Source organism: Mesoplodon bidens, assembly GCF_964165515.1.
Source record: "Mesoplodon bidens genome assembly, chromosome: 3".
Classification (NCBI taxonomy): domain Eukaryota; kingdom Metazoa; phylum Chordata; class Mammalia; order Artiodactyla; family Ziphiidae; genus Mesoplodon; species Mesoplodon bidens.
In genome coordinates, this window is record NC_138178.1 from 18,336,556 (window position 1) to 18,363,183 (window position 26,628).

Genomic DNA, 26,628 nt, shown 5'->3' on the forward strand with positions numbered 1-26,628 from the left:
TTAGGCAGCACTGCACTCTCTTCAGTGGAAAATGGTAAGTAGCACATGATTTAATTTTTTTTGAATTTTTTCCTAAGAAGATAAGGAAATTGAATAGAAGTAAGTTTGAAAAAAATACGGAGTTGTTTTCACCTTTCTATGCTGGGTTTTTTTTTTTTAATGGAAATTGGGGTATTCTGGTGTCGTTTTGAGAGATTTTAATTTTTTTTAAATAAAATCTTATGATCTGCCAACTCGACATTATAATTTTACTGCAGGATAAATAAAGAAGAAAACGAAGGAACAAAGCATTGACTACAAATGTCTTAATGAGAAAATGTGGCAGGAAAAAAAATATATTAAAACAAATCTAAGGTAGGTGGATATATTATTTTTCTATTCTTTTTAAAGTTCTACTTAGAGAGCTTAAAGTTAAAATGATGGATAAATTAATGGTGTATATGTACCATACATATATATGTGTATGTGTATATGTATATATACACATTATAATGAAAAATATAATAATATGTACCCAAATTGCTCAGCTACTCAATTAGGGAGTTTCTCTTCCACCATGTGCTGTGTGAGGCAATGCAGAGGATAGGTGGACATTCACGGGCAGCTCATTCTAAGCACTGGCCTTTCCAGTCAGAAAGGAGATTGTACTTAAGGATGTGGACAGAGTTTTCGTTTTTCTGCTTACATTTGTACCTGAAGTTGTAAAACAAAGGGAAGTCTCTACCAAGCGTTTTACAGAAATCCAAATATTATTTTTCAGGTTTTCTTTTAGTTACTTTCAGAGACATTCTGGTTCATCAATTGGGTCTCGCGTCAAAAAGAAAATGAATTTTCTTTGACAGTTTTGGTAAAACTATTTAAAAATAGATAATAGAAACAACTTTAATAATTTTTCCTTTTGCTGCTGGATCCTATTTTTAAAAGAGGTGAAAATTTTTACAAGAGTAAATATAGTCGCTCTGCAGTGTAATTTGTCTTTGCAAATTGGATACAACTAAGTAAGATTTTAGAAGTGATTAGTTCATTGTACACTTTAATTATAATTAGGAAACTGCCTTTGTCTTATTTTTCATTTAAATATTTTTGGTCTGTATTCCTTTTCTCTTCTTTGTTCCTATCTTTTATGAACACTTTCCTGGGTACTTATGATAGCATTTCTTTAAAATGTTTTTCCTTTTTCTTCTGGTTTTTTCTTCTATTTAAATATCTTGTGTGTTCTTGAAACATAGGTATACCGAAATAACTTTGGTCATTAATTACCTCAATATTTCTATAATTGTAAATATCATTTTTACAGATATATTCCTTTGTATTCATTTCTTGAATGTATATTATACAAATCATATACAGACAGTACTGTACTGTTTGTTGTAGTTCAGTATTTTCGGGAGTTTTTGCAGTATGACATAGATGTTCTACTAAGGGCCTAGAAAATAACAGAGTAAGCAAACAAATACAATTCTACCCCCAACCCCTAAAAGTAGTTCACCCTGGAAGTCTTTGAAACTTGTGCTACTGGATGGATCCTATTCTATTAAAACATTAGTTATATTAACATTTATTGAACTGAATCCCAATATATTCAGAAAATATTGGGATAACATTTACTTTTCTGTTGAAGAAGAAAATGGTTTGCCAATAATATAAAAAAGATTTCAGAAGAAATATTTAGCTTTCATAAGAAAAGAATGTTGCTACTTCCATGAATCATTTATAAATTTAAATATGCCCATTTTAGCAAATCCTTATCTGTTCTTTAGAATTGTGGAACTGAATGTTTGCCAGTATTTTGCTTACTGTTAGCTTATGGTGCTTAATGGAATTTTTAATTTGTTTTAGTTTTTTTTATTGTTTTATCCCATATGTTTTTATTTTTAAATATTCTGTAATTTGTATTTCCTAATTGGTCTTTTTCTGTCTAATTTGGATTTGTTTAAGATTAAAATATTACATAATTAATTTATAGATTACTCTATTAATACTAGTATAACTATGATTAAAATTTGTTACAAAAAGTGAGATTTGGGGGGAAATATTGTATGTACACCTCTTTAATTTTCACTATAAAGTATGTAAGTGAACAGTGCAAGATTAAAATGGATCTTTCTCTTACACTTTTTAAATAAATTCCATCAGGACTACTGAGGCTGAATTACAGATGTTAGTGTTGATGTACATCCTTTCCAGCTGAGGTCTGGGTCCCGTATTTCCTGCTGAGTTAGTGTTTGAAAATACCCAGTACAGTGCTTGACCCATGTTGAGCACTTAAGTGTTCATTGAATCTTCGGCCCTGAGTCCTGGCCTGGGTTGGTTTTTAGTGGGTTTAGGCGGTGGTACTGGAGAACAGTTGGATATAGATCAGCAGAATGAACTTAGTTGAAAATGACAGGGTGTGTAAATTGGTAGTGCTGACCTTACTCTTCTGTAGATGATTTTTACCTTCAAATAAATTGATTTAGTATCAAACTTTTACTGAATGACATGTACTGGGCACTGTACGAGGCACTCCAGGAGAATAAAATGGGATAAGATTAGAGTCTCTACATCCTAGTGGGAAAGACAAAGCATGTCTGAATGAAGGTTGTGACAACAGTTGCAGCATACTCAGAAGCACAGCAGTTTTTAAGATGTGTCTAAACGGGACTACTGCTCAGGGCACTGGCTGCGGAAGGACCCCTGAGGTCACAGTCACAAGACCTCTTGTTCACCCTCTATCATGCCGTCTGTTGTGTGCTCTGTAGAAAGTCACTTAATCTCTCTGAACCTTATTTTTATCATTTTAGTAACACCTAACAGTTGCATAGTCTTCCAGAATAGTTGATTAATTGGCTTATTTAATGATTATGGTAGATTCTGTACTAGGCACTGGGAATCCATTGAAATCTAAGATATGGTCTCTGTTGCACACACTGTGCTAGTACTTTATGGACAGATGTGGTATATGCTAGATAAGTGCTGAAATGGAGGGGATTGCACAAGATGCTTTGGGAACTCAGAACAGAGTATTTGTGCCCAAGGCTATTAGAATAGGCTTTGAAAGATGGTGTCCTTGAGCCAGGCTTTGCAGAACGAGTAGAAATGCGCCTGTTGGACAGAGAAGGAGTGAAGGGCATCCCAGGAACGGGGAAGAGCAGATATAAAAGCTTAGAACTGGGGGAATAAGATGTGTATTTGACCAAAAGATGGCTCATAAGGAGGCTGGAATGCAGCGTGTGGGAAGGAATGGGGTGACTGGAGATGAGGCTGTAAAGATAAAATGAGGTCACACTGTGAAAGAAATTGAATGGCAGTTTGGTTTGGTAATTGAGAATATGAACTTTGGAAAAAGACCTTAGTTCGAAACCTGGCTTTGCCACTCAGTACCTTTGTGGTAAAATCAGATTCTTAACCTCTTTATGTCTCCTTTTCCTCACCTCTAAAAGCAGAACTAGCTATATTGCCCTTATAAAGTTGTTAAGAATGAAAACTAGTAGGCATTTACCACATGGTAAGCACTCGACAAATGGTAGTTGTAGTTAAGATTATTGTGAGAAGTTTGGGTTTTATCCTGTAGTCAATAGGAAGCTCCTGAAGAGGTTTAAGCAGAAATAAGTTTCAGAAAGATAAGTGTTGGCAGGACAGTGGTGGCAGAGAAGAGGACTGAATTGTTCTTTAGAAGGTAGAATCATCCCACCTGGTGGTGACGCTGTAGGGAGTGGAAGGGAGAGGGTTTCAGGACGACACTCAGGTTTCCACTGGAGCAGATGGATTGAAGGTGGGGCCCCATTTCCTGAGGTACGAAACTCAGAGAAGGAACATGTTTGTGGAGGAAGAAAAGGAGTTAGTTTTGGACCCATTGAGTTTGAGGTACCTGCAGGACATCTATTTGGAGATGTTAAATAGGCATTTGGCTGTATGATTCTGGAATTCAAGAGAGACCGCTGGGCCAGAGATCTAGATTTGAGAGTCATAAGCTTACAGCTGGTGCTTGAATCTAGAGAAATGGATGATATTACACAGGGAGAGATTTGAGAGTGAGGCCAGAAAGCTAACCAGAGTCCTGAAGAATGCAGTGTTGAAGGTTAACACCAAGTAGGAGAAGGAATTGGCAAAGGAGCTTATGGAGAAATTGTCAGAGAATCGGATGAGAGCAGAAAATCAGTATTGTGACCTCAAGGTAGAGTCCCAAGAAGGGAGATGTCAGCAGTTTTGAGTGCTGCTGAGGGAACAGACAAGATAGGACTTAAAATGAACATTGGATTCAGTGACTGAGATAGATTACCCTTACCAGAGAAGTCTTCGTGAGGCAGAAGCCAGTTAGGGGTTGTCCGGGAGTAGGTGGGAGGTGAAGAAATGGAGATAGTGTTGGCAGTCCTTTAAAGTAGCTTAGCAGTGAGAGGAAGAAGAGAGGTTTGAGAGAGCAGCTAGAGAATGACTTCTCGTTCAGTGGTTGTGTGTGTGTGTGTGTGTGTGTGTGTGTGTGTGGTTGGGGAGACTTGAACAAGCTTAAATCTTGGCAGGAGGAAGCCATTGGGGAGGGCAGAGGGTAATTGTTAGTGTAATGCCCCCATAGCCTAATGAAGAGGGATCCCAAGGACAGACAGGAATTTAAGTCTGGGGAGTTGGAAGCAAGGGAAAATGCAGGTGTAGATATAAGTGGATTTGTTGATTTGGTGGCAGGAAGTTGAGGGGGTTCTCATCTGAAGCAGGAGGCAAGGTCTCATGTGGAATGTGATAGTAGGTGAGCTCAGGGATTTGAGAAGAGGGAGAATTGAAACAGTAGCAGAGAATGGGAGAGTAAGCTTCCAAGGAAGCAGTAAGGTTGCTGCTTATTTGAGGTTGAAAACTGGATTCAGTAGCCTTAATAATATTCTCTTTTTAAATTTTGTTCAGTATTGTTCATTGGTGCAGGCATAGAGGAGACAGAATAGGTTTTATCTGAGATTGGTATTTACTAAGCAGATAAAACAGAAGGAAAAGGGACAAGGGAATTTAGGGTATTGGGAAACAACAGTTAAAATGAGAAACTATGGATTCTAAGCTGAGTAGGATGGGATGTGAAGAAAGGAGGAGGCTGATTGAAAGGGAGAAAGTAGTGGTCTAGAGATCAGTGTGGTGGAAATACAGGCGTGATGGGAGTAATTGAGGGTGGGTGTGAGCTGGGAGGATAGGATATTGTTAGAGTGGATGTCAGAATTAATTATTTCAGAGGTGGAGCAGTTTTGGACACTGACAAGGTCCAGTGTACGTCCAGCCCCTCAGGTAGAAGGCTGTAGGGGAAGGAAGGAAGTCATTAAACCGAGGCATCAGGGTGAGGGATGGGTCCTTTGTTTTGAGGGTGGAACATAACAGAATGGTGTAGAGGGAAGCTTTTTTAAGTCAGGTGCCAAAGTCTTCAGTGTCAATCCTTGAAAGTAGAAGCTGATGATTATCATATGGATGAGTAGTGTAGGATGGTACACCCAACTACCTTGAGGCTCCGTGAACAAGAGTTTTTATGAAGGAGCAGAGGAAGCACAGCTGGGAAATAGTGGGGATCAGTGAGGATGCCAGGTCAACATTGGGATCTTGATTCAGTGTGGGAAGACAAACAGCGCCCTCTTGAGGCGGGGTGTGGGGGGCTTTGGGAGTTCCAGACAGCACATTGCAAAGGCTTCGGAGGAGAACAGGAGCGAGCAACTGTATTATGGGGGGAAAGGAAGCACTGGTTATGAGAGTGAAAATGAAATGTGGGAGGAGCTTGTATCTTTGACAGTGGCTGGGGAAACCAGAATGTGAGATGTTAATGGATATGATTCTGGCATAGGTGAAGGGGCATTGCAGTTTAGTCATGGCTTACAGGGGACCTTACTGTGATGTGTGAGTGGACGGTAGCAGTTGTGAGGAGGAGCAGTGCAGCTGCTTGGTCCAGTGCTGGGATAGGAGGTTAGTGGATGATGCCAAGTGTGGCAGGGAGGATGAACTTGGGGGGGGCCGGGGGTGGTGGTGCTGCTAACCTTCCATTTCTGCCTTTCTTCACTAGGAGGCTCAGGGCCTCATGGCATCCTGATCTGGCTGGTATTTAGCTATATGGGTTTTTTGGTAGTTGGTGTGGTACTGACTCACATACAGACACATGATTCTAACTTTGGAGCTTGAATGGATAGTGATGCCCTTGACTGAAAGAAGGAATATAAGGGAAGGGATAGGTGTCTGTGAAAACTCCAGGTTAAGTTGCTCACTAGGTGGGGGAAGCACAAATACAGATTTGGGAGTCAAATGCTTATAGGATTGAGGAAGCCATAGTATGTAGACTGAAAAAAGTAAAAGGGCAAAGGATTGAACTCTGGGGAATACCCAGGAAAAAAAGGGAACAGTGAACGTGAGTGCATGAAATAGTGTGTATAAAACACTTTCATGGGCTTCCCTGGTGGCGCAGTGGTTGAGAGTCCGCCTGCCGATGCAGGGGATGCGGGTTCGTGCCCCGGTCCGGGAAGATCCCACATGCCGCGGAGCGGCTGGGCCCGTGAGCCATGGCCGCTGAGCCTGCGCGTCCGGAGCCTGTGCTCCGCAATGGGAGAGGCCACAACAGTGAGAGGCCCGCATACGGCAAAAAAAAAAAAAAAAAAAACACTTTCATGTGTAAAACATTTTGAAATGTTTAATAACTTATGAAGTCTTTCACTGTATCTCAGAAAACAACTTCTGAATAGCTTAGGTTTACCTTTTTTTTTTTTTTTGCGGTACGCGGGCCTCTCACTGTTGTGGCCTCTCCCGTTGCGGAACACAGGCTCCGGACGCGCAGGCTCAGCGGCCATGGCTCACGGGCCCAGCCGCTCCGCGGCATGTGGGATCTTCCCGGACTGGGGCACGAACCCGCGTCCCCTGCATCGGCAGGCGGATTCTCAACCACTGTGCCACCAGGGAAGCCCAGGTTTACCTTTTTAAGCATTAGTGCTTTTTTTGGTGGGAGTCTTCCTAGATTCTATTATGTATACTCCTATTTCCTTAAATTATACAAAGTATAATTATTTTCTTTCTTAATGACTCAGGATAGTTATTGTAAATATCAGTTATTGAATTTTAACTAATAAATTCTTCAATTTCCTGAATATAAAGAACTAGGAGACTTTACTCTGTATGGGCCCAAATTGCTACACACTTGGAATTACTTTTTTTTAAAATAATTTTTAAAAATTTTATTAAAGTATAGTTGATGTACAATATTATATAAGTTACAGGTGTACAAATACAGTGGTTCACAATCTTTAAAGGTTCTCCATTTTTACTTATTATAAAATATTGGCTATATTTCTTGTGTTGTACAGTATATCATTGTAGCTTATTTTATACCTAATAGTTTGTACCTCTTAATCCCCCCCATCCTGTCCCTCCCCCTTCCCTCTTCCCACTGGTAACCACTAGTTTGTTCAATATATCTGTGAGTCTGTTTCTTTTTTGTTATATTCACTAGTTTGTTGTATTTTTTAGATTCCACATATATGTGATATCATGGAGTATTTGTCCTTCTCTGTCTGACTGATTTCACTTAACATAATACCCTCCAAGTCCATCCATGTTACTGCAAATGGCAAAATATCATTTTTTATGGCTGAGTAGCATTCCCCTGTGTATACAGACCACATCTTGTTTATCCACTCATCTGTTGATGGACACTTAGGTTGCTTCCATATCTTGGCAGTTGTAAACAGTGCTGCTGTGAACACTGGGGTGCATGTGTCTTTTCTAATTAGTGTGGGGGGTTGGATATACACCCAGTAGAGGGATTGCTGGGTCATGTGGCAGCTCTCTTTTGAGTGTTCTGAGGACCCTCCACGCCATTTTCACAGTGGCTGCACCAACTTACGTTCCCACCCACAGTCACACTTGGAATTCTTGACCTGTTTATTATATTCTGTATATTTTCTCCTCCTCTTACCAGCTATTTCCAGCTGTCACTTCTTATATCCAGTATGTTTAGAAACCAGATAAATGAGAATTGTATTTAAAATTAAATTGAATGGGTTTAGAGTACCAACTAGGTACTCCTCATTTTAGAAGTTTCAGTTTACGAACTTTGGGCCATTTGTTTTGCCTGTGAACAGGGAACTCTTGGTCATTGTCTCGTTCTTGACTGAATTCTAAGATATCAAATAGTTGAAACGTTGTATAGTGTAGATGCTGAAGGACCTAGAGTAAAGGAGCATCTGAGTGACGTGGACATTTCTTCTCTCCAGAGTATTAAAAGCAGTTCTTAGTCTGGATCCCCCCCGCCTTTCTGGCCATACTTTCACCTGTCTGCTCTGCCTTTTCCCCCCTAGATGTAGATAGGCTCCCCCGAGGGCTCCCCCACACCTCACCACATTCCCCACTGCAGTCGGCTACTCTATTTTCCAGACATGCTCCGTATTTTCCTTCCTCTCATGGTCCTCCTGTCCTTTTCTACCTGGTGAAATGCTTCTCATCCTTCCGTATACAACTCACATGGCCCCATCCTCAGGCCGACTTCAACATTCCTTCCTGTGTTTTCCAAAGCATTTCGTACATAACATCCTTCACACAGTTTAAGAAGTGTTCATTACTGGTCTAACTGATAGAATTTACCAATAAGCTAAGTTTTTCTCAAATTTTAATATATATCAGAATCTCTTGGATATAAAAAATTAGACCCCTCAGAAAGTTTGAATCAGTAGATTTGGGGTTGAGTCTGGGAATCTGCCTTTTTTTTGTCTTTACAAGTGTATTTGTTAATTCTGATACAGGTTGTGCGAGGACTATACTTTGAGAAACCAAGGCCCAAGTGGTGAATGATTTCCTTCAGGGCAAGGATTGTGACTTAACTTTTGTATTCTCAGGGCCTGTCATGTATTGTAGATGGTGCTAAAGGAATGTTTCTGAAGTGGGGAAGACCTTTCAGCATGTAGTGTTTGAGTGGAGACTCAAGTTCTTAGCAGAGCCTAAAGAGAGCTTTTTTTTTTTTTTTGCGGTACACGGGCCTCTCACTGTTGTGGCCTCTCCCGTTGCAGAGCACAGGCTCCAGACGCGCAGGCTCAGCGGCCATGGCTCACGGGCCCAGCCGCTCCGCGGCATGTGGGATCTTCCCGGACCGGGGCACGAACCCACGTCCCCTGCATCGGCAGGCGGACTCTCAACCACTGCGCCACCAGGGAATCCCCTAAAGAGAGCTTTTAATAATGGTGTAAGAAATAGCATAAGACAACATTTCTCAAGTTCTTCCCCAAACACTTCTGCTATAGGACTTGCTTTGTGGGAAGAGGGTCTAGTAGAATCAGACGCTTTTGGAAAATGCTGCCTATTGGATCTGCAGCCTCCACCCTTCTCAAGTCACACTGAAATATTTAAGCTTCTGAGAAAGTTCTGCAGCAAAGAAACCCTTTTAATCCCTGCTATTTCAAACTCTAACTAAGCGTTTCCCCCTTACCCTCTTTTCTCAGATGATACCTTTTCATATCTTGCAGAATTAAATGTTCTAGGTATTCTCTTTGGGAACTGCTCACAGTAAAAGTAGAACCGCAGGAATTGGCAGTTTTTGCAGGGGGATGGCCTCTGCTTACCTAGAATTGGAGAGTCCATGCTGGGAAATAATAAGAAAAGAGATAAAGGAATTGGGGAATGTTGAGGGAAAGACATTTCTTCATAGTAGACTCTAGATTTTTATTTTTATAATTGCTCTAAATCGTCATGTTCAGTTGTAAGTATTAAAATGTCTGAATAGGGAGAAGTAATTCTAGGTGTAGTATAGACTACAGCAGACAGCTTTGAGAACAGAAGACTTGGATTCAGGTAATGTTTGTTGAAATGCAAAAGAAGGTATTAAGTAGATGAAGGATCTGTAGGATCTTGTTACTAATTAAATCTGGGAAAAAAGATCTGGACATGTCAATTCAAAGTTCTAAGTTACTTGCATACTTTTTGGATATATATTTAGACTACTAAGGTGAAAAGAACACACTATATTATTGACAACTGAAAAGATGTACAATAGCAGGGAGTAGTTCCTATAAGTTTTTAAAATTTGATTTTGCTTATTTTGTTTGCATTTTATATTTTCTAGTAGTAGGGTAACATTATAATATGGTTTACCATCTATCTAGAAAGAGTCTATATAGAAATCATTAACTTAAATTGAAATTATAGGCAAAAAGATTATTGCATAAGTTTTTCCTGGAAAAATTAGATTCTCCTCTTTAAGTAAAGGGAGAGCTGCAGGACAAGTGGTCAACTCTGAGTGATTCAATTTGATAGGCTTTTTTATCAGAAACTACTTAGTGCTGGCAAAGCAGACACATCTTTATATTGTAACACATTTAATTTAGACAATGTGGAAGTTCTTTCATTTTACATCATAATGTAAAGCAGGTTTATTAGGCCGTGAGAGTCATAGAATATTTAAACTTCATGTCAAATATAAAACCTAACTTTATCACTAATTTATGCTAGAGGGCTTAAAATAATTATCAAGGAGGCTTTATTATAAGATTAAAAAATTTTTTAAATAAACTAATTCCATGGAACATTTTGTAGTGCTGCCTTGGTAATGTTCATACCCAGTGAGCAGAGAAGGTGCCTTTAAGTTTGGAGAGTTAGGACTCTGCCACTGAGTCTATTTCTTGAAAATATAAAGTAGTACAGTTGGATGATAGAAATGAATATCAATCAGAAAGCCAAGTGAAAACAGATATTTCAGATAGGGCCTTAATACTTCTTCCTTTTTATTGTCTTTCCAGACAAATGACCATGGAAACAATTGACTCTCAGCAGGATGGAAGTATACCACATTCTGTGGCAGAGAGCAAATCTGCTCGCATGCAGAAGCAGACTGGTCAAAATTCAATCCCCACGTTAGCTCAGGTAAACTTAATGTAGGCAACAGGCAGGCACCAATGAAAATTAGCCTGTATGGGAATGAGAATTGTGTGCAGATTCTGTTTTCTTGCACTTGGTCTTAAGTTTCCCCTATTCCCCGGTTATCAGCCATTCTTACTGATTTGACTTCGAAGAGAAGATACGTGTTTGAATTACTTTTGCATTGTAACACACTATGTAAAGGAAAAACAAAACCCCCTCCATAGTATGTAATCCTCAATTTATTATTCGAGAAGGTCAGTAATTCCACATTGAATTATTCAGTAGTTTTATATTCTTAGCTATAAAGATGGCAGAAATCTTGCCATTTGTCCAGTGTATATTTGGTTTAATCTTTACTTTCTTTTTAGTTAGGTCTTAAACTTTGAATTAGTTTCATTTAGAGACCACGGATATGAGTTAGTGTTTGTTTTTCAGCTCTTAACTTTATTTTTAGATATCTATAAAAATATGTAGTAAAAACAATCACATTTATTTAGTTCATCAAATACTTACTGAATCCTTCCTGTATCTAGGCACTATTCTAGATGTGTGGGGTATGTATTTCCTGGCCTTGACATCTCACTGTTTAGTGGGGTAGAGGTGTTTGAGGGGTAATTCTCGCTGTGTAAGAAGTATTGTGGGGTGGGAGGGAGATGCAAGAGGGAAGAGATATGGGGATATGTGTATACATAGAGTTGATTCACTTTGTTATACAGCAGAAACTTACACAACATTGTAAAGCAATTATACTCCAATAAAAATGTTAAAAAAAAAAAAAAGAAAGAAAAGAAGTACTGTGAGATGTTACATAGGAATGATTGAGGCATGCAGAGGGGGAGCAGCTGGTTGACCAGGAGTGCTTTGTAGAGGATTTTACTTTTGAGCAGGACACAAAGCGTGAGTAGAGGTTGACGGGTGGAGGAGAGGGAAGCGTATTCTAGGCCAGGGAGGAATGTACAAAGGCAGAGGATGGGGGTGGGAGCTGCAGCGTTGAGGCCAAGTGGAGCCGTGTGTCTGGCCTGGGAAGTTGAGCTGGTCACACTATCCTGTGTTCTAAATGTTCCTGAGACATTTTCCAATGTTCACCGTGTTTTAAGACACCAGCGACTGTGTGCGGGTTGGATGGGGACGTCCGCGAGCTGGGAGCGGGGCGGGGGGCGGGGGGGTGGACACCATTTGAGTGGCATCATGGTGATGTGGGGTGCGAGCAGTGGAGAGACTCGTGCAGTATCTTGAAGGGAGAATAGAAAGGACCGGATGGCTGCCTGGAGAGCCCTCTGGAGCTCCAGGCACCTCCTGGGTTGTCTCCGGCCAGACTGGCTCCTGTGAGACCTCTATTTTCCCAAGACACCCATGCACCCAGCCTGCTTTTCTTTCCTCTTTCAAGTTCCTGACACCCACTTGCTCCCTGGGGTTTTCTCCTCACAAGTGCTTTGTGGAGCTACATCTCCATGGTAACACCCTTCTTTGTTACCCCGGAAAACAGGCATTCAGACTTTCGTTATTTTTTAAGAAAGCATCCTTTTTCTTATTAAAAAAATGCATGTTCATTGTACAGAATTGACAAAATGTGTATTATTAGAAGAAAATTAAAGCTAACTATAGTCTTAACATCCAGAAATTTAATTGTTGTTAGCATTTTGGTGTTTATCCTTTAGTCTTTTTGTCTGTGAAAATAGAAGAGAATGCACATATATCTTTTGGTGAATTTGAGGTGTTCTAGAGTTTTTATAACTATGATTCTTGGTCTATAATTCTGCCCTTTTGCTGAGGTGGTAGTTGAAAGCAAATCTTCCTTCTGCCGCCACTTCTCTCCCTTTAGGTACTGGTTTCCTGTCCTCCACACATGCAGTTTCCTCTGGCCTTCTGGGCCTGCACAGTCAAAACAACAGATCTCCATTGTCTAACAGTGATAGTTGGCAGTTCTGAGGACCTTCAGCTTGGGTGACACCCAGCCCTGTGAGCCTCAGTCAGAAGTTGCTAAAGAGGTCAAGTAATATGAAGTCCATAAAATAACCTTGGATTTATGAGGTTTTGGAATTGAATAGGAGTCCAGTGAACAGAAACCGAGCTTTAGTAGGTTAGAGAATAAATAAGAGGGAGAGGAAATTGGAAGTATAAATTCTTCAAGAAGTTTTTCTGTGAAATAATAGATAAAGATAGGTCTGTGAAACAAAGGAGTGAGAACTGGGGTGTGAGAAAGCTGGGAGTGTTAAGTAAAATAGAAGTGGGGGATAGAGACCTGTGAGAAGCCTGAATCACAGAACTAGAAAAAGGCTGTGGTTTACATTTACAATGTTTATTACTTCCTTAAAAATCTCAAATATATCAAATGTTGATAGTCATTAAATCTGGATAGCAAGTTCATAGACCTGCTATGTTATTCTGTTTTCTCTATATTTAAAATAGTTGATCAAAAAATAAATTATGGTTTTTGTCTTTCACATACTAGGAATGTTAAGAGATTAAGAAGAAATCTGTATGCTGAGTCATTGATTCTTTTGGTTAACTAAGAGTTATCCTCCATGGATATGGGGCCATAAATCCTCTATGGATCATGATATTTTGCAGAATTAGGACACAGTTCTTAGCAGTCAAAATTTTCTAAACGTAATTATTAATTTAGATTCTTGTGATGCCTGAAGCTGTTTATTTATGAGTATTCATTATTATGCAATATTATATAATAGAAGGATTAGGAAATCAAACTGAAATTTTATTAAGCCTATAATGTGTGCTAAAAGTGACTGACTCTTCTGAATAATTCCCAATGTCATTGTATGTACTTGCCACTTACTTCATTTAAACTAGAGGATTGTGAATTCCCAGATGTTTTAGACTTAAGTTCAGGTTTGTATAAAGAGGAATTTATAACAGTTACTTTCCTTTTTACATGGTCTAATTATCATTAAGTAGTGTCGGAACAAAGGGTGTAACCGGAAGGTTCAGCGGGTTTGATCCTTTGCCTCTGGTCATTTGATAGTAGTAGTTTTGAGTATCCTGGCCTTTCCAGAGCTTCTGTTAATCAAGTTAACACTGAAAATTGTCCCAGTTATGAAGATCTGAAAACTTGAGCTTGCTCTTGGCCCTCACACCTCTGCTCTGCTGACTGATTGAGGGAGGCTGGAGTTCTCAGTTTTCAGTTTTTCTGTTTTATAACTTCCCAGATATCAGTGGAGCCTTTCCCTTCTAACTGTATCCAATAGTGAATAGAAGTCATGTGGTGACAGTGTCAAAGGGCTAGAGGCTGGAGTGGCAGATCATCGAGGTTGAGTACTGTGACTTGGATTTCTTCTGGCCTGACTTAGTTTTTAAGTAGATTTTTTTTTTAATTGAAGCTGGAATCTTGTCTGGTAAGTGTATGTGTTGATACATATATAAGACTAGATTCTACCCCCCTCCCCACCCTTCCCCACTGGAAAAACTCTTGGTGGTAAATGGAAGAGTCTATTTTATATAACCAAGCCAGGAGGAAACCCTTTCCCAAAGCTAAAATGGTGAAAAGCAAAATTACTGTATGTACAGGTAGTTTTTAAAATCATCCTTACAGCCTTTGGAAATAATATAATCCTTAAATGGGTAATGGGAAGTTATCATTTCTTTTGTGATGAAAGATTTCAAACATATACAAGAGTAGAATAATTCTCCCGCATATTTATGTAGAAACTTAAAAGTTATTAAGACTTGGTAGCATTTGCTTCATTTATCTTCTTTTTTTTCTTTTTGTCGAAGAATTTTAAGCAGCTCTACACATCTCAGACATCACGTCATGTCATTCCTACTTTCTTCTGGGTATGCAGCTCTTAAGAGGTTATGGACATTTTCCTATATAACCAAATGTCATGATCATACCTAATAAAATCGAGCATAATTCCTTGGTATAATATGCACTCCATGCTCACATTTCCCCATTCATCTCACAAATGTGTAATCTACTCTGAAGGCAACAGTGGTAGCACCTTGAACTTTTCTTGTTCCACGTTTCTTGGGAATTGATAATGCTGCCATGAAACTCAGGGTGAGCGTGGTAATCCAGATGGAGCCTCAGGAGAGGATGTGCTATCTGGAGCTTCATGCCTTATAGCTGCTGATGCAGCCTGTGGCCCGAGTATGACACCTCGAGTTGGAAAGATAAATAACCCTACTTTGTAAATGGCCAGTTCTCAAAGTTTCAGCAAAGATAGGAAGGAAAGGTGAAAGGAGCAGAATCACAGGGGTCATAGAGCTGGAAGGAAACTCGAGATCATCAGGGTCAGCGTAGTGCCTCGAGAGAGTTAATTCTAATATAAAATTTAACCTTTCCGAGAACCTCTGTATTTTTGGAAACAAGGAGACTCTGTGGAGCAGAGGAAGCCACTAGGGAATGTTGTTCAGAGATTATACTCTGCTAACCTCCTTTCTTATCCTCTCTGCTGTAAATGCAAACAGTACGTAAAGAAGTGTCTTAGAAAAAAGCAGGCCTGGCATGCAGTGAGGGATTGGAGTAGGAATGATTTAACAAGGGATAGGTTTCAGTGTATGACTTGTGTGTTTTCTGTTTCAAACTGGTGGAAAATTGGAATGGCATTTCTCATTGTTTTGGCCAGCTGTGCCAAAAATCCATCTTCTTGGTCCTAAGTAGGACCAGGAAGAATATGGATGGCTATCAGAAAACAAAACAAAACAAGCAACATACAAGCAACATTTGCTATTGATAATTGGTCAGCAACATCATATTTGTATACTAAAGTTGGTCTGTATCATGTTAGGTTGATTTGGTATACTTACTGTCGGCTGAGTACATCTAGTTCAAGTTCAGTGTTTTGTCTTGGCTCTTTTCTGGCTGCATTGGACCTTCATTGCTGCACGCGGGCTTTCTCTAGTTCTGGTGCGGGGGGGCTACTCTTTGTTGCGGTGCTCGGGCTTCTCACTGTGGTGGCTTCTGTTGTTAAGCATGGGCTCTAGGCACATGGGCTTCAGTAGTTGCGGCACGCGGCCTCAGTAGCTGCGGCTCATGGGCTCTAGAGCACAGGCCTAGCAGTTGTGGCACACGGGCTTAGTTGCTCCACGGTGTGTGGAATCTCCCCGGACCAGGGATTGAACCCGTGTCCCCCGCAGTGGCAGGCAGATTCTTAACCACTACGCCACCAGGGAAGTCCAAGCTCAGTGTTTAATTGAATCTTGTTTTTTAAACCTCAATATGCTGATTCCCTGACTTGAGAGGCTCTTACTGAAAGAGAAAAAGTTCCTCTTAAGATTTTGAAATAAAATTTTTCATTTTATTGTTGACTTTCTATTGCTCCTTAATTTTATGTATTCCTTCCCCTGGTTATTTTTAATTGCCCTAATTTAAATTTTTTGAACATAATATTTGTATTCACTTAGAATTAGCTCTAAAAATTAACAAAAGTTAGGAGGAAAAAAATAGAAGTGAATTTTTTTCAGTAAATGCTAAATCTTTGTTGTTGCTTAGTCAACTAATTCAAGAAAATGTACTGCTTTGAAATGTAACTCATTCTTGAAGGTAATTCAGGGTTGAAGGGATATAAGTAAAAATAATTTGTGAACTGTTAATATTAGTCACCATTTTTTTCAATTTGAATAAGAATTTGTTATATAATCTGTACTCATATTTTGATAACTTTGTGTATAATAGCTAATAGATTTCTTTAAAGATTGGCTTTTAGCTTTAGAATATACTCTGTGTTTTCATCCCAGTGTGTTAAATGATACTTTTCTTTGAATGAAAATCAGTGTTTCAAAGGTAATTTCAGTAGGTATAAAGCGGTCAAAGTCAAATTTCAGAAAAAGGTTTTGTTTTTATACACCTTATAATCAGAAAAAAATGCATACAAATCTGTTTTAGTGTTTGAGAGACTTAGAGATTTTCTGTCATTTGTGTTGATTTTCTATGACATTTGGGTACTTTTTGTTTGATGTTCAAGTCTTCCTTCTTAGTTTTAGTAACAGGTAGTTTGTCGCTAGTGGTAATGGCAAAATAACTGAGAGTAAACAGTTATTCTCTTTATCCTTTTCTCTGACTTTTCTTCTAGTTAAAGAGTAGGTTGGGGGGAGGAGATATAAGGGGGCTGTTGGTTAAGGGGTATAGTTTCAGATTTGCAGGATGAAAATGTTCTGGAGATCTGTTTCACAGCAGTGTGAATATACTTACTACTGAACGGTACACTTAAAAATGGTTAAGATGGTAAATTTTATATTATGTATTTTTTACCACAATAAAAAAAACAAAAACAAAAATAGACTAGACATTGAAATTTTTAAAATGGAGCATTAATTTTTATAATTCCTTCTTTGAATAAGATTCAGAGATTATTTACTTTGCCTTATTTCAATTTTTTGCTACTGTAACCTTTGTAAACCCCAAACTATTAAAGGAATTACATTTGGAAAACACAGAGGCTTTGGGAAATTTTCACTTCATTGATAGTGAGGACAACATCTTAATAGTGATCTTCAGAAATGTGAGTTTTCTGAGCCCTATCAGAGATATAACATGTCATTCTCCAAAAAGGCATAGAAGAGAAAAGCCTGGTTATGGGGTTGAAAATACTAAGTAGAGACAATATTAGATGACAATGGTGCAAGCAGAAGTATTTCAGGAAAGACTTTTGCCTTTCAGTAGGTATGTTTATAAAGCAGTAGACCTCTCTTTAAATACCTTTTAAAAAATAATGGGGGCCTTCCCTGGTGGCGCAGTGGTTGAGAGTCCACCTGCCGATGCAAGGGACACGGGTTCGTGCCCCTGTCCGGGAAGATCCCACGTGCCACGGAGCGGCTAGGCCCGTGAGCCATGGCCGCTGAGCCTGCACGTCTGGAGTCTGTGCTCCACAACAGGAGAGGCCACAACAGTGAGAGGCCCGTGTACCACAAAAAAAAAAAAAAAAGGTATTTATTTGATATCAGATATGTTAATATACCATGATAGGTACTGCCAGTGTAAGTTGGTCTCCCAGGTCCTCAGAACTTTCTAGTTTTACCTTTTCTAAGGGCTTGTTTACTGCTTTGTACTTGGTATAAGGAAAAAGAGCCCTAACTTATACCTGTACACACAGTTTGAATTAAGTGTAGTAGTCATTTGTTTACTTAAAAGTAATGGAGTGAAGTAGATTAAGACTAAAGACACAAAATTATTTTCTTAATTTTTATACAGTTTTAAGTAAATACTTATTAGACTGAATTCTTTGATTCTTTACCTAAAATAATTGAAATACTAATTTCATCGGTTGACCATTAAATGAGATGACCTATGTGAAGCCCAAATACCGTGCTTGACCCAAAGTCCATGTTCAATAAACGTTTGCTTTATTCATTATAGTAACCTCATATGGTTAGAATAGTAGTGGCCAGGCTTTGAGATGAAGTGGCTTATGCTAGTATAAAAATATATCATATCAGGACTTCCCTGGTGGCACAGTGGTTAAGAATCCACCTGCCAGTGCAGGGGACATGGGTTCGAGTCCTGGTCCGGGAAGATCCCACATGCTGTGGAGCAACTAAGCCCGTGCACCACAGCTACTGAGCCTGTGCTCTAGAGCCCGCAAGCCACAACTACTGAGCCTGCGTGCCAGAACTACTGAAGCCTCGCGCCTAGAGCCTGTGCCCCACAATAAGAAAAGCCACCGTGATGAGTCACCCGCGCACCGCAACAAAGAGTAGCCCCCACTCACCACAACTAGAGAAAGCCCGCGCGCAGCAACAAAGTCCCAACACAGCCAAAAATAAATAAATTTATAAGAATATATTGTATCAAGAATTCATTCTAAAGTAATATAAATCTATTTATGCTTAAATAGGCCTCCAGTGGGTATAGAGAAGAAAAGCTGATATGTAGTTGTTTTATAAGCAAAGTTCTGATATAATGTCACGAATGTATTTAAATTGGTATATTTTATTTATACCAAATTTTATTTATACTAAATTTTTGTACTTCGGATTTATTTTAGAAATTTTAAGACGTTGCAAGCATTCCTTCACAACATTTTGGCTCTGAAAATCTAAACTAAAATTTATTACTAGATTTTTGATTTCATGGTGAGACCAAGTTTCATTATACTGTTTTTTTAGGAGCTAAGTTCTTAGACTTTTCTATTTATAAACTGACCTTTGGACTAAAACTGAAAAAACTTAAGGATGCAATTTGGTCTGGCCATGTTTTGTCACTGATTCAGATTTTGACTTCTACTTTTATGCAAATCCTTGATTCTTCTTTCTCTACCTTTTGAGGAATATTTCCTAAAATATTTTAATCTTTCCGAATCAAAGGATTAATATCAATACATGTAAATTAAGCTTTACATTCTTGACTAAATTATTTAAATGAAATGTAACAATAATAAAAATAACAAGAGTGAGCGAGCGTTTATTGAAAATTCAGTATGTGCCAGACACTGTTCCATGCTTTACACATATAGCTCAGTTCTCACAGCAGCTCTGTAGAAAGGTACTGTTTTTCTTCATTCTCTTTTGCAGTTGAGGAAACTAAGGTACAGAGAGGGTGAATAACTTGTCATAGGTCACACAGTTAATAAAAGGCAGAACCTAGGCACCTGGCTTCAGATTTCATTAAACATTTCTATTACTTGTAATACGTAGGTACTCAGTGTTGAACCAGACCATTTCAGAGAGCATTACCTGGGAAAAAGCATAGTTAGCAAAGAGTAATCATAAATATATGCAACATCTAGCTACTGTATATATAATACTATATATATATGCACAGTACTATGCAGTAACTATTGTATATATACATATATACTGTATACTGTTACTCCTTCATTATTTAGTGGCAGATAAGATAGTATCATGTTTAGGTCCCAACTCAGCTTCTGACCTTGGATATATGAAGAGCATAGAAAAGTTAAATTTTATCCATTTTGATGTATTAGTAAGTGGTCCATATAAATCCTGGCACCAATAGCTAGTCTACGTCTTGAGCAGTAATTCTGGTGCCAAGAGTACGGGAACACCCAGAGCTTTAGAATTATGTCTTATAAACTGATGGGGAAGTCAGTCTCATTGCCTTTGGTAAAATCAATTTATTGAGTATCTTCCTGGCGATAAGTCAGTTAATTATCATATCCACCAAATGTGGGGCAATAGTTATTGCTATTTTTTTTTTTTTTTTTTTTGCAGTACGCGGGCCTCTCACTGCTGTGGCCTCTCCCGTTGAGGAGCACAGGCTCCGGACGCGCAGGCTCAGCGGCCACGGCTCACGGGCCCAGCCGCTCCGCGGCATGTGGGATCCTCCCGGACCGGGGCACGAACCCGTGTCCCCTGCATCGGCAAGCGGACTCTCAACCACTGCGCCACCAGGGAAGCCCTATTGCTATTTTTTATGTGTGGAAAAAAACATACATAAAATCTGCAGTCTTAAGTTCAGGTGTACAGTTCAGTAGTGTTAGGCATATTCACATTGTTGTGAAACAGATCTCTAGAACTTTTTCATCTTGCAAATCTAAAACCCTATACCCATTAAATAGCAACTCCCTTTTTACTCCTCCCCTCAGCCCCTGGTAACCACCATTCTACTTTTGGTTTCTGTGAATTTGACTACTTTTAGATACCTCATATAGGTGGAATCATCAATATTTGTCTTTTTGTGACTGGCTTATTTCACTTAGCATAATGTCCTGAAGGTTCAGCTATACAGTATGTGATAGGAATTCCTTCGTCCTTTGTATGTGTATACCACATTTTGTTTATTATTACTATTTTTTAAGGTTGCTTTTGCTTAGTCAGTACTCTTTAGGACTTATACCAAGTGATTGGTAGAAGAATTAAGGTAGAATAATTCAAGTGAATTGCAGTTTCCCACATAGACATTCCTGAGTTGATTTTGGTCAGAAATAGATTGATATGTAGTTTGGATAATAAGTGGTTTTAGGCATTCATTCTGTAGCTTCTGGCTTTTGGCACGTGCATTTCCTATTCATTACTAGAAATGATGTGTATCGTTGTTAAGAGTCCAATGTTTGCCCTTGTAAGACATCTGCTGGGTAAATGCCATTTTTGGCTCAGGATCTCACTGCAACTTACTTCACTATGTACATTTTCTACTTTGTAATGCAATTGGCTAGAAAATTTTGATCAGTTTTAGTTTGTCTTACTGAAACCAAGATATAAGATTGATTTTTAAACATCTAGAGCCAAAGGATTTTTGACTTCTATAAAGATCCATGTATGTGTTCATAGTCTTTATAAATACAAGTAAAACATCTAGTATTGGTTAGAATATAAAATGATGCTCCAAGTACTATAAATAGGAAATTATAAGGATTAGCTAGGGAAAAATTTCACTAGGACATTGTTTTTCAAAGCATAATTACCCCTAATTTTGTCATCACTGATCATCACAGTGATCACCACTGCTTACTGGAAGTATTATCAGACTATATAATTAAGAATGACTTGATTCCAACATTTGCTTTGCTTTCAAGAGGGGAGTTTTTTTAAAGAGACATAATATTTGGCCATTTATAATTACAGTACCAGAAACAGAATCCACTTCTCCCTTTTTAAATTCAGATTATAGATTTCAGATAGTATTTCTTCATGCCTCACACACAAAGGATTCAAGGATCATATTATAGTTCTAACAATTTTAACATAGTAGATATAAAAATATCAGTCTTACGTGGCCACCTCTGTATCAGTGTTTTCAGTTGATATTCACAAGGTAAAATTTAACTCCATTGATTTTGGCAATTTGTTAGCCACACTGTTTAAAAAAAAAAAAGAAGAACCTCAATATGGGAAAGAAAAACACTAAAGACACTAAAATGATACCAATTCTACATTTTTCCTTTTGTGTTTGTCTTCCTTTAGCACAAGTAAATACAACATTTTTTAAAAATGAAGTGAAATATTTTGTGTCTTTATTAAAGTGTTCACATTTAAAATATTATTTTCCTGTTTTCAGCCTTAAAATATTTGAAATATTCTTTAAACACTTCTTTTTTCCATAGAAGAAACAGACTGTTGAGAATCCTGTCTTAATACACAGAAATCAGTATAGTTTTCCAGCTTCTCACGTAGAGTGTTAATTGGGTTTTCATTGTAGTCCTTGGAATTAAGATAGGTAATATATAGATCTGACTTTTCAGGCAGCAGAGTTGATAGTGAAGTCTGCTATTCCATGAATTCACATTTTTTCATCCTTTATTAACTGTCTTATATACAGGCTCAGTGGCTCTGTGACATTTGCAGCTGCACTGTGACATCATAAACCCCGTCATAAGGGAAACTAGCTACAGATTAGAGCAAGTCCACTAGGTGCTAATCAAATGCTGTGTTACAACATTGTGAGGTTTTCCCAGTTATGTGTCGTTACTAGAGTTTTTTAAATTGCAAAGCCAAGCAAGGCTGTCAATTGCATCATCTTAATTTATTTCTTCAGATTAACTATTGTCTATAGTGGGGTTTTCGGTAGATGTGGTGGCATCAGCATAACATATGTTTCAGGCATCCTATAGAAGAGGATTATTCTTCAGGGGATCAGGAAGAAAAGGTAAACTGTGTCTACTATGAGTTCATTATACACACTTTTAGAGCCTCATAAAAAGAGGTATAAAAATTATGAAATATCAAATACATCCATTTTGTGTGCTTGTTTTTTGAGCAGTTGCCTGCTTGGTTGTTGGAATGTGATGAATATAGATCTTCCCATGGCTTCCTTTCCCACTTTTCTTTATACAGTAGGTATACCTTAAGTAGCTTCCTTCCACCCTCCCGCCACCTCATCAGTTACCCTTTTTTGTTTTGAGAATTTAGCACCACCCCAAATTGTGTTTTTGTCTCTTCATCTGTTTTCTGTCTCCTGATTGAGGAGAGCAGACTTTTCGTGTTCACTGCTATATCCCTGCTGTGTAGACTGGTCCACGAGGCAGGCTTCCAATAAACATTTGTTAAGTGAACAGGAGAATGAGTTAATTCATAAGTATGACTTGTTTCTGTGAGATTTACTTCTTAAAGAGTTTTGGAATGAGTATATGATGTTTATAAGAAAGATCTGTTTCTACGTGAAGTATGCATATTTTAGTTCAAGTGAACTAAAATTTGTGTCTCTATCAGTAGTGTCCCTTAGGAGAGACTTAATTCCCTTCTCTTTCCAGAGCTTCTTTAGAATTCTGTTTGCACATTGTGAATAAAGTAAGTATATTAGTCTTTATAGGTTGCTTTTTGTCAGTGTATCTCACATCTTTATTTCCTGAGCTCTAACCCAAGCATCAGTCCCATAATTCTCCTTGCCTACTAAACATTTCCACCTGGTTTCCTCCCATTGCTTTCACCCTAGCCTGCCTAAAACTGAATCTGCCACCTTGCACAAAACAAAAAGATGCTTCTTTATTTACCCATTTTTGGCTTTGGGGCTACCATGCACGTTCTTGAATCATTGCCTGAGTTCCTTCTGTGCCATCTGTGGACCACATCCTACTTCAAGGGCACCCTGTATTTACTTGTGGCTCATGTGATGAATAGAATAATAATAATGTTAAGATGTTAAAGGTAGGGAGCCACGTGAATTTTTTTCCTATGAATGATGATGCTTATCCTGTTAACTCTAATAGTACAATTAGTTATAAGCTTAATGCTAGTCACAGATCAGTTTTGGCAAAACCAGTAAGAATGTAGAATGCCTGACAGGTTCTCTAGATGTAAGAGTGTTGTTGTTTTTTAAGGATACATTGGAATTGTGACTCTAGGGTATGTCACTTGTGCTGCTTCTCAGCCTGTATTTCAACAGTTTAACTAAAGAGTTGTCTCATGAGCTTTTTGTACTACCCAGAGTTCAGAGGTTAAGAGTTTTCACTGTACTTACAGATTTCTATAACTCATCTCCAGAATTCTAGGAATACAGTTTTGTACTAGTGGGTACAGCTCCCTTTCTACAGCAGGTTTTCTTCTCACTAAACCGTTTTGATAGAGCGTTGTTTAATAATTTGAAGTCCTGAAAATTACACTCGAAAGACAATTAGAGCAACTTAAAGCATGATTTATACTTATCAAAACCCCATGAATCTTTCTTGAGTTGTTCTTCAGTTCTTCAAAATATCTAATTTCTTTGAAGCTGGTCATTTCCCCATGAAAGTGAATGTGGCACTATCTTCCATCTCAAGGCACAGGTCCAGTCTGTAGGAATACTAGTAATACTCTTGGGTATAATGTATATTCTGTTTTGCTCAATCTCTGCGATACAAATGCTCTATCAGGGTTACTATATATGGTGGGTTTTGGCTGTGCTGCTGTGGTGGAGCTGAAATTGCCGCCTGCTTCAGCACTCTGCGCTCTGAGCTGTGAGCAGGGCCTACCTAGGGGCTGCGTGAGGATAGAGCAGTAGTTTTCAAAATGTGGTACAGGGAAGCCTGGAGGAGACCCCAAGGACCCAGTATTTTCCAAATAACTCCCACATGGTGTTACACAATCATGCCTGGAGGTTTGGGATGACAAACCTATTTTCACAGTAATACTAAGATTTATTTTCTTTTTTTCTCTGTATTGGCATTTGCCCTGATGGTGCAAAAACAGTTGGGGGGTAAAACTGTTGGCACTTTAGCACGATCAAGTCAGTGGTAGTGGTGCCAAACTGTGTTAGTAGTCATTGTGGTCTTCACTACATTAACTTGCAGTTTTTTTTTTAAATGTCAGTTTCACTTAAGACTGTCCCTGATGAATCAGCAAATATTACCAATTGTATTAAATCTTGACCCTCGAGTACATGTTGTTTTAATATTCTGTGCTGTGGAAGTGGGACATTCACTGAAAGCATTTCTGCTGCGTACTGAAGACCAACGGTGATCTTGAGAAAAAAACACTTGAGTTATTGAATGAGAGGCAAGAAGAACTAGCTGCATTCCCCCCCCCCCAAACAGGACATCATTTTTCTTGAAATAATGACAAATAGCCAAACTATGACTGTTCAAACTTGAGTATTTGAAAAACATTTTCTCAAAAGAAAATGAGTGGATGAATCTAGAGACTGTCATACAGGGTGAAGTTAAGTCAGAAAGAGAAAAACAAATATGGTATATTAACGCATGTATGTGGAATCTAGAAAAATGGTACAGATGAACCGGTTTGCAGGGCCGAAATAGAGACACAGGTGTAGAGAACAAACGTATGGACACCGAGGGGGGGTGTGGTGGGGGGGTGAGGCGGGAGGGGGTGGTGTGATGAATTGGGTGATTGGGATTGACATGTATACACTGATGTGTATAAAATGGATAACTAATAAGAACCTGCTGTATAAAAAAATAAATAAAATGAAGTTCAAAAATTCAAAAAAAAATGAAGTAAGCTTGTCATGTCAAGGAAAACAATTAACAGTATTTATTGCCAATGATAGAATTCAGGCTTTTAAGCAGCAGTTTTGAATTTTGGAAAATCTCCATCTGCCATTTTGAGCTTGATAGCTTCCCAGTATTTATAGTTTTCTGATGAAGTTGATGTTGATTTTAATGAATGTGATTTTCTGATAGTGTATCATGAAATGTGTCAGCATTTGGGAGATCTACTTAACTCAATGAGCCAGTATTTTCCAAATAACTACCGCATAACGTTACAAAATCATGCCTGGCTAAAGAGTATAAGATAGATCAATGTATAAGTATAAGATAGATGAATGGATTTTAACGTAACTAAGTTTTCAGATTCCACATGGCCACTAACCTTTAAGAAACAACCACTTGCTGAGTTTTGGCGTAGTATCGAAGAATACCCACATTTCTCTGAAAAAGCCATTGAAATACTCCTCCTTTTCTAATCATACATGTGTAAGAGGCATATTTTATTCACATACCGATTAAAATAACATATTGCAACAGATTCAGTGCAGAAATAGGTATGAAAATCCAGCTGTTTTAAGTTAAACCAGACATTAAAAGAATTTGTAAAAATGTAAAACATTGACACTCTTGTCATTAATTATTTTGTCTTGGAAAGTAGTCTTCATAAAATGTTATTTATGTTAGCATGTAATGGCATTATTGTTATTTTGAAGTGAGTTACTAAGTATTTTAAACATTTCTCAGTTTTAATTTCTAATGTGGTAAATATCAGTACATATAACCAACAGTGGGCTGAGCTGGCTTGTGAGAGCCGATTGTGTACATCTTTTTCCAGCTTTTTGTTCAGTGTCACCCGTTGGTAGCTTGAAATCTGCCATAGTAGGAGTATTTAAATTACAGAAGTCTGCAAAAGTTACCCATAGCATTCTCCCTTCCCAGGAGCTGGTTGTGCGTTTACAGCATCCTGCTGGATATAAATCACATAAACAAAAGTTATTTGAGGTCATCAATAATTTTTAAAAGTGGAAAGGTGTCCTGAGACTAAAAAGTTTGAGAATTGGTCATTTGGCAAAGGAGTACCTTTTGGCAATTGGTTCACAAAGAGATGGATCCTTTTTTATAATTCATGCAGGGAACATTTGTAGAGTAAATGTAGTGGTTTTTAAACTGCTGGTTGTTAAATCTGCTGGCTCCATTATGGAATGCCCTTTTTCTTTCCCCTAAAATCTAAAGTAGGCAATAAAACTCCAGGATCAGGTGGGCTGAATTTGCCCCGTGGGCTACATGTTGGGCGTCTCCGGCCCGGTTTCTCACTTTTCTGTCCAGCTGTTACCCAGGCCACAGCAAGGCCCAGCTCAATCAGCAGCTTCTACACAAGGCCTGTATTTGTTGTTCAGGCCCATACTGATCTTTCTGTTCTGTGCTCCTGTGGTTTTCATTACCTGGACAATGGAGCAATTAGTTCTGTACTGTTTGTGTGCTGTTGTTTCTTAGGCGTTGGTTTTAGCAATTCTGCTTT

General features: G+C 38.5%; 1 protein-coding gene across 1 annotated transcript in view; it reads left to right on the forward strand.

Annotated features, from left to right (window-relative positions):
* The first annotated feature begins 293 nt into the window (after positions 1–293).
* CREM (cAMP responsive element modulator) overlaps positions 294–26,628 on the forward strand; it is a 60,265-nt gene continuing 33,930 nt past the window's right edge. The window contains 3 exon segments of the mRNA XM_081228740.1: positions 294–326; positions 329–354; positions 10,707–10,830. Coding sequence (XP_081084866.1) covers positions 309–326; positions 329–354; positions 10,707–10,830 — 168 coding nt within the window. The 5' untranslated portion in view covers positions 294–308.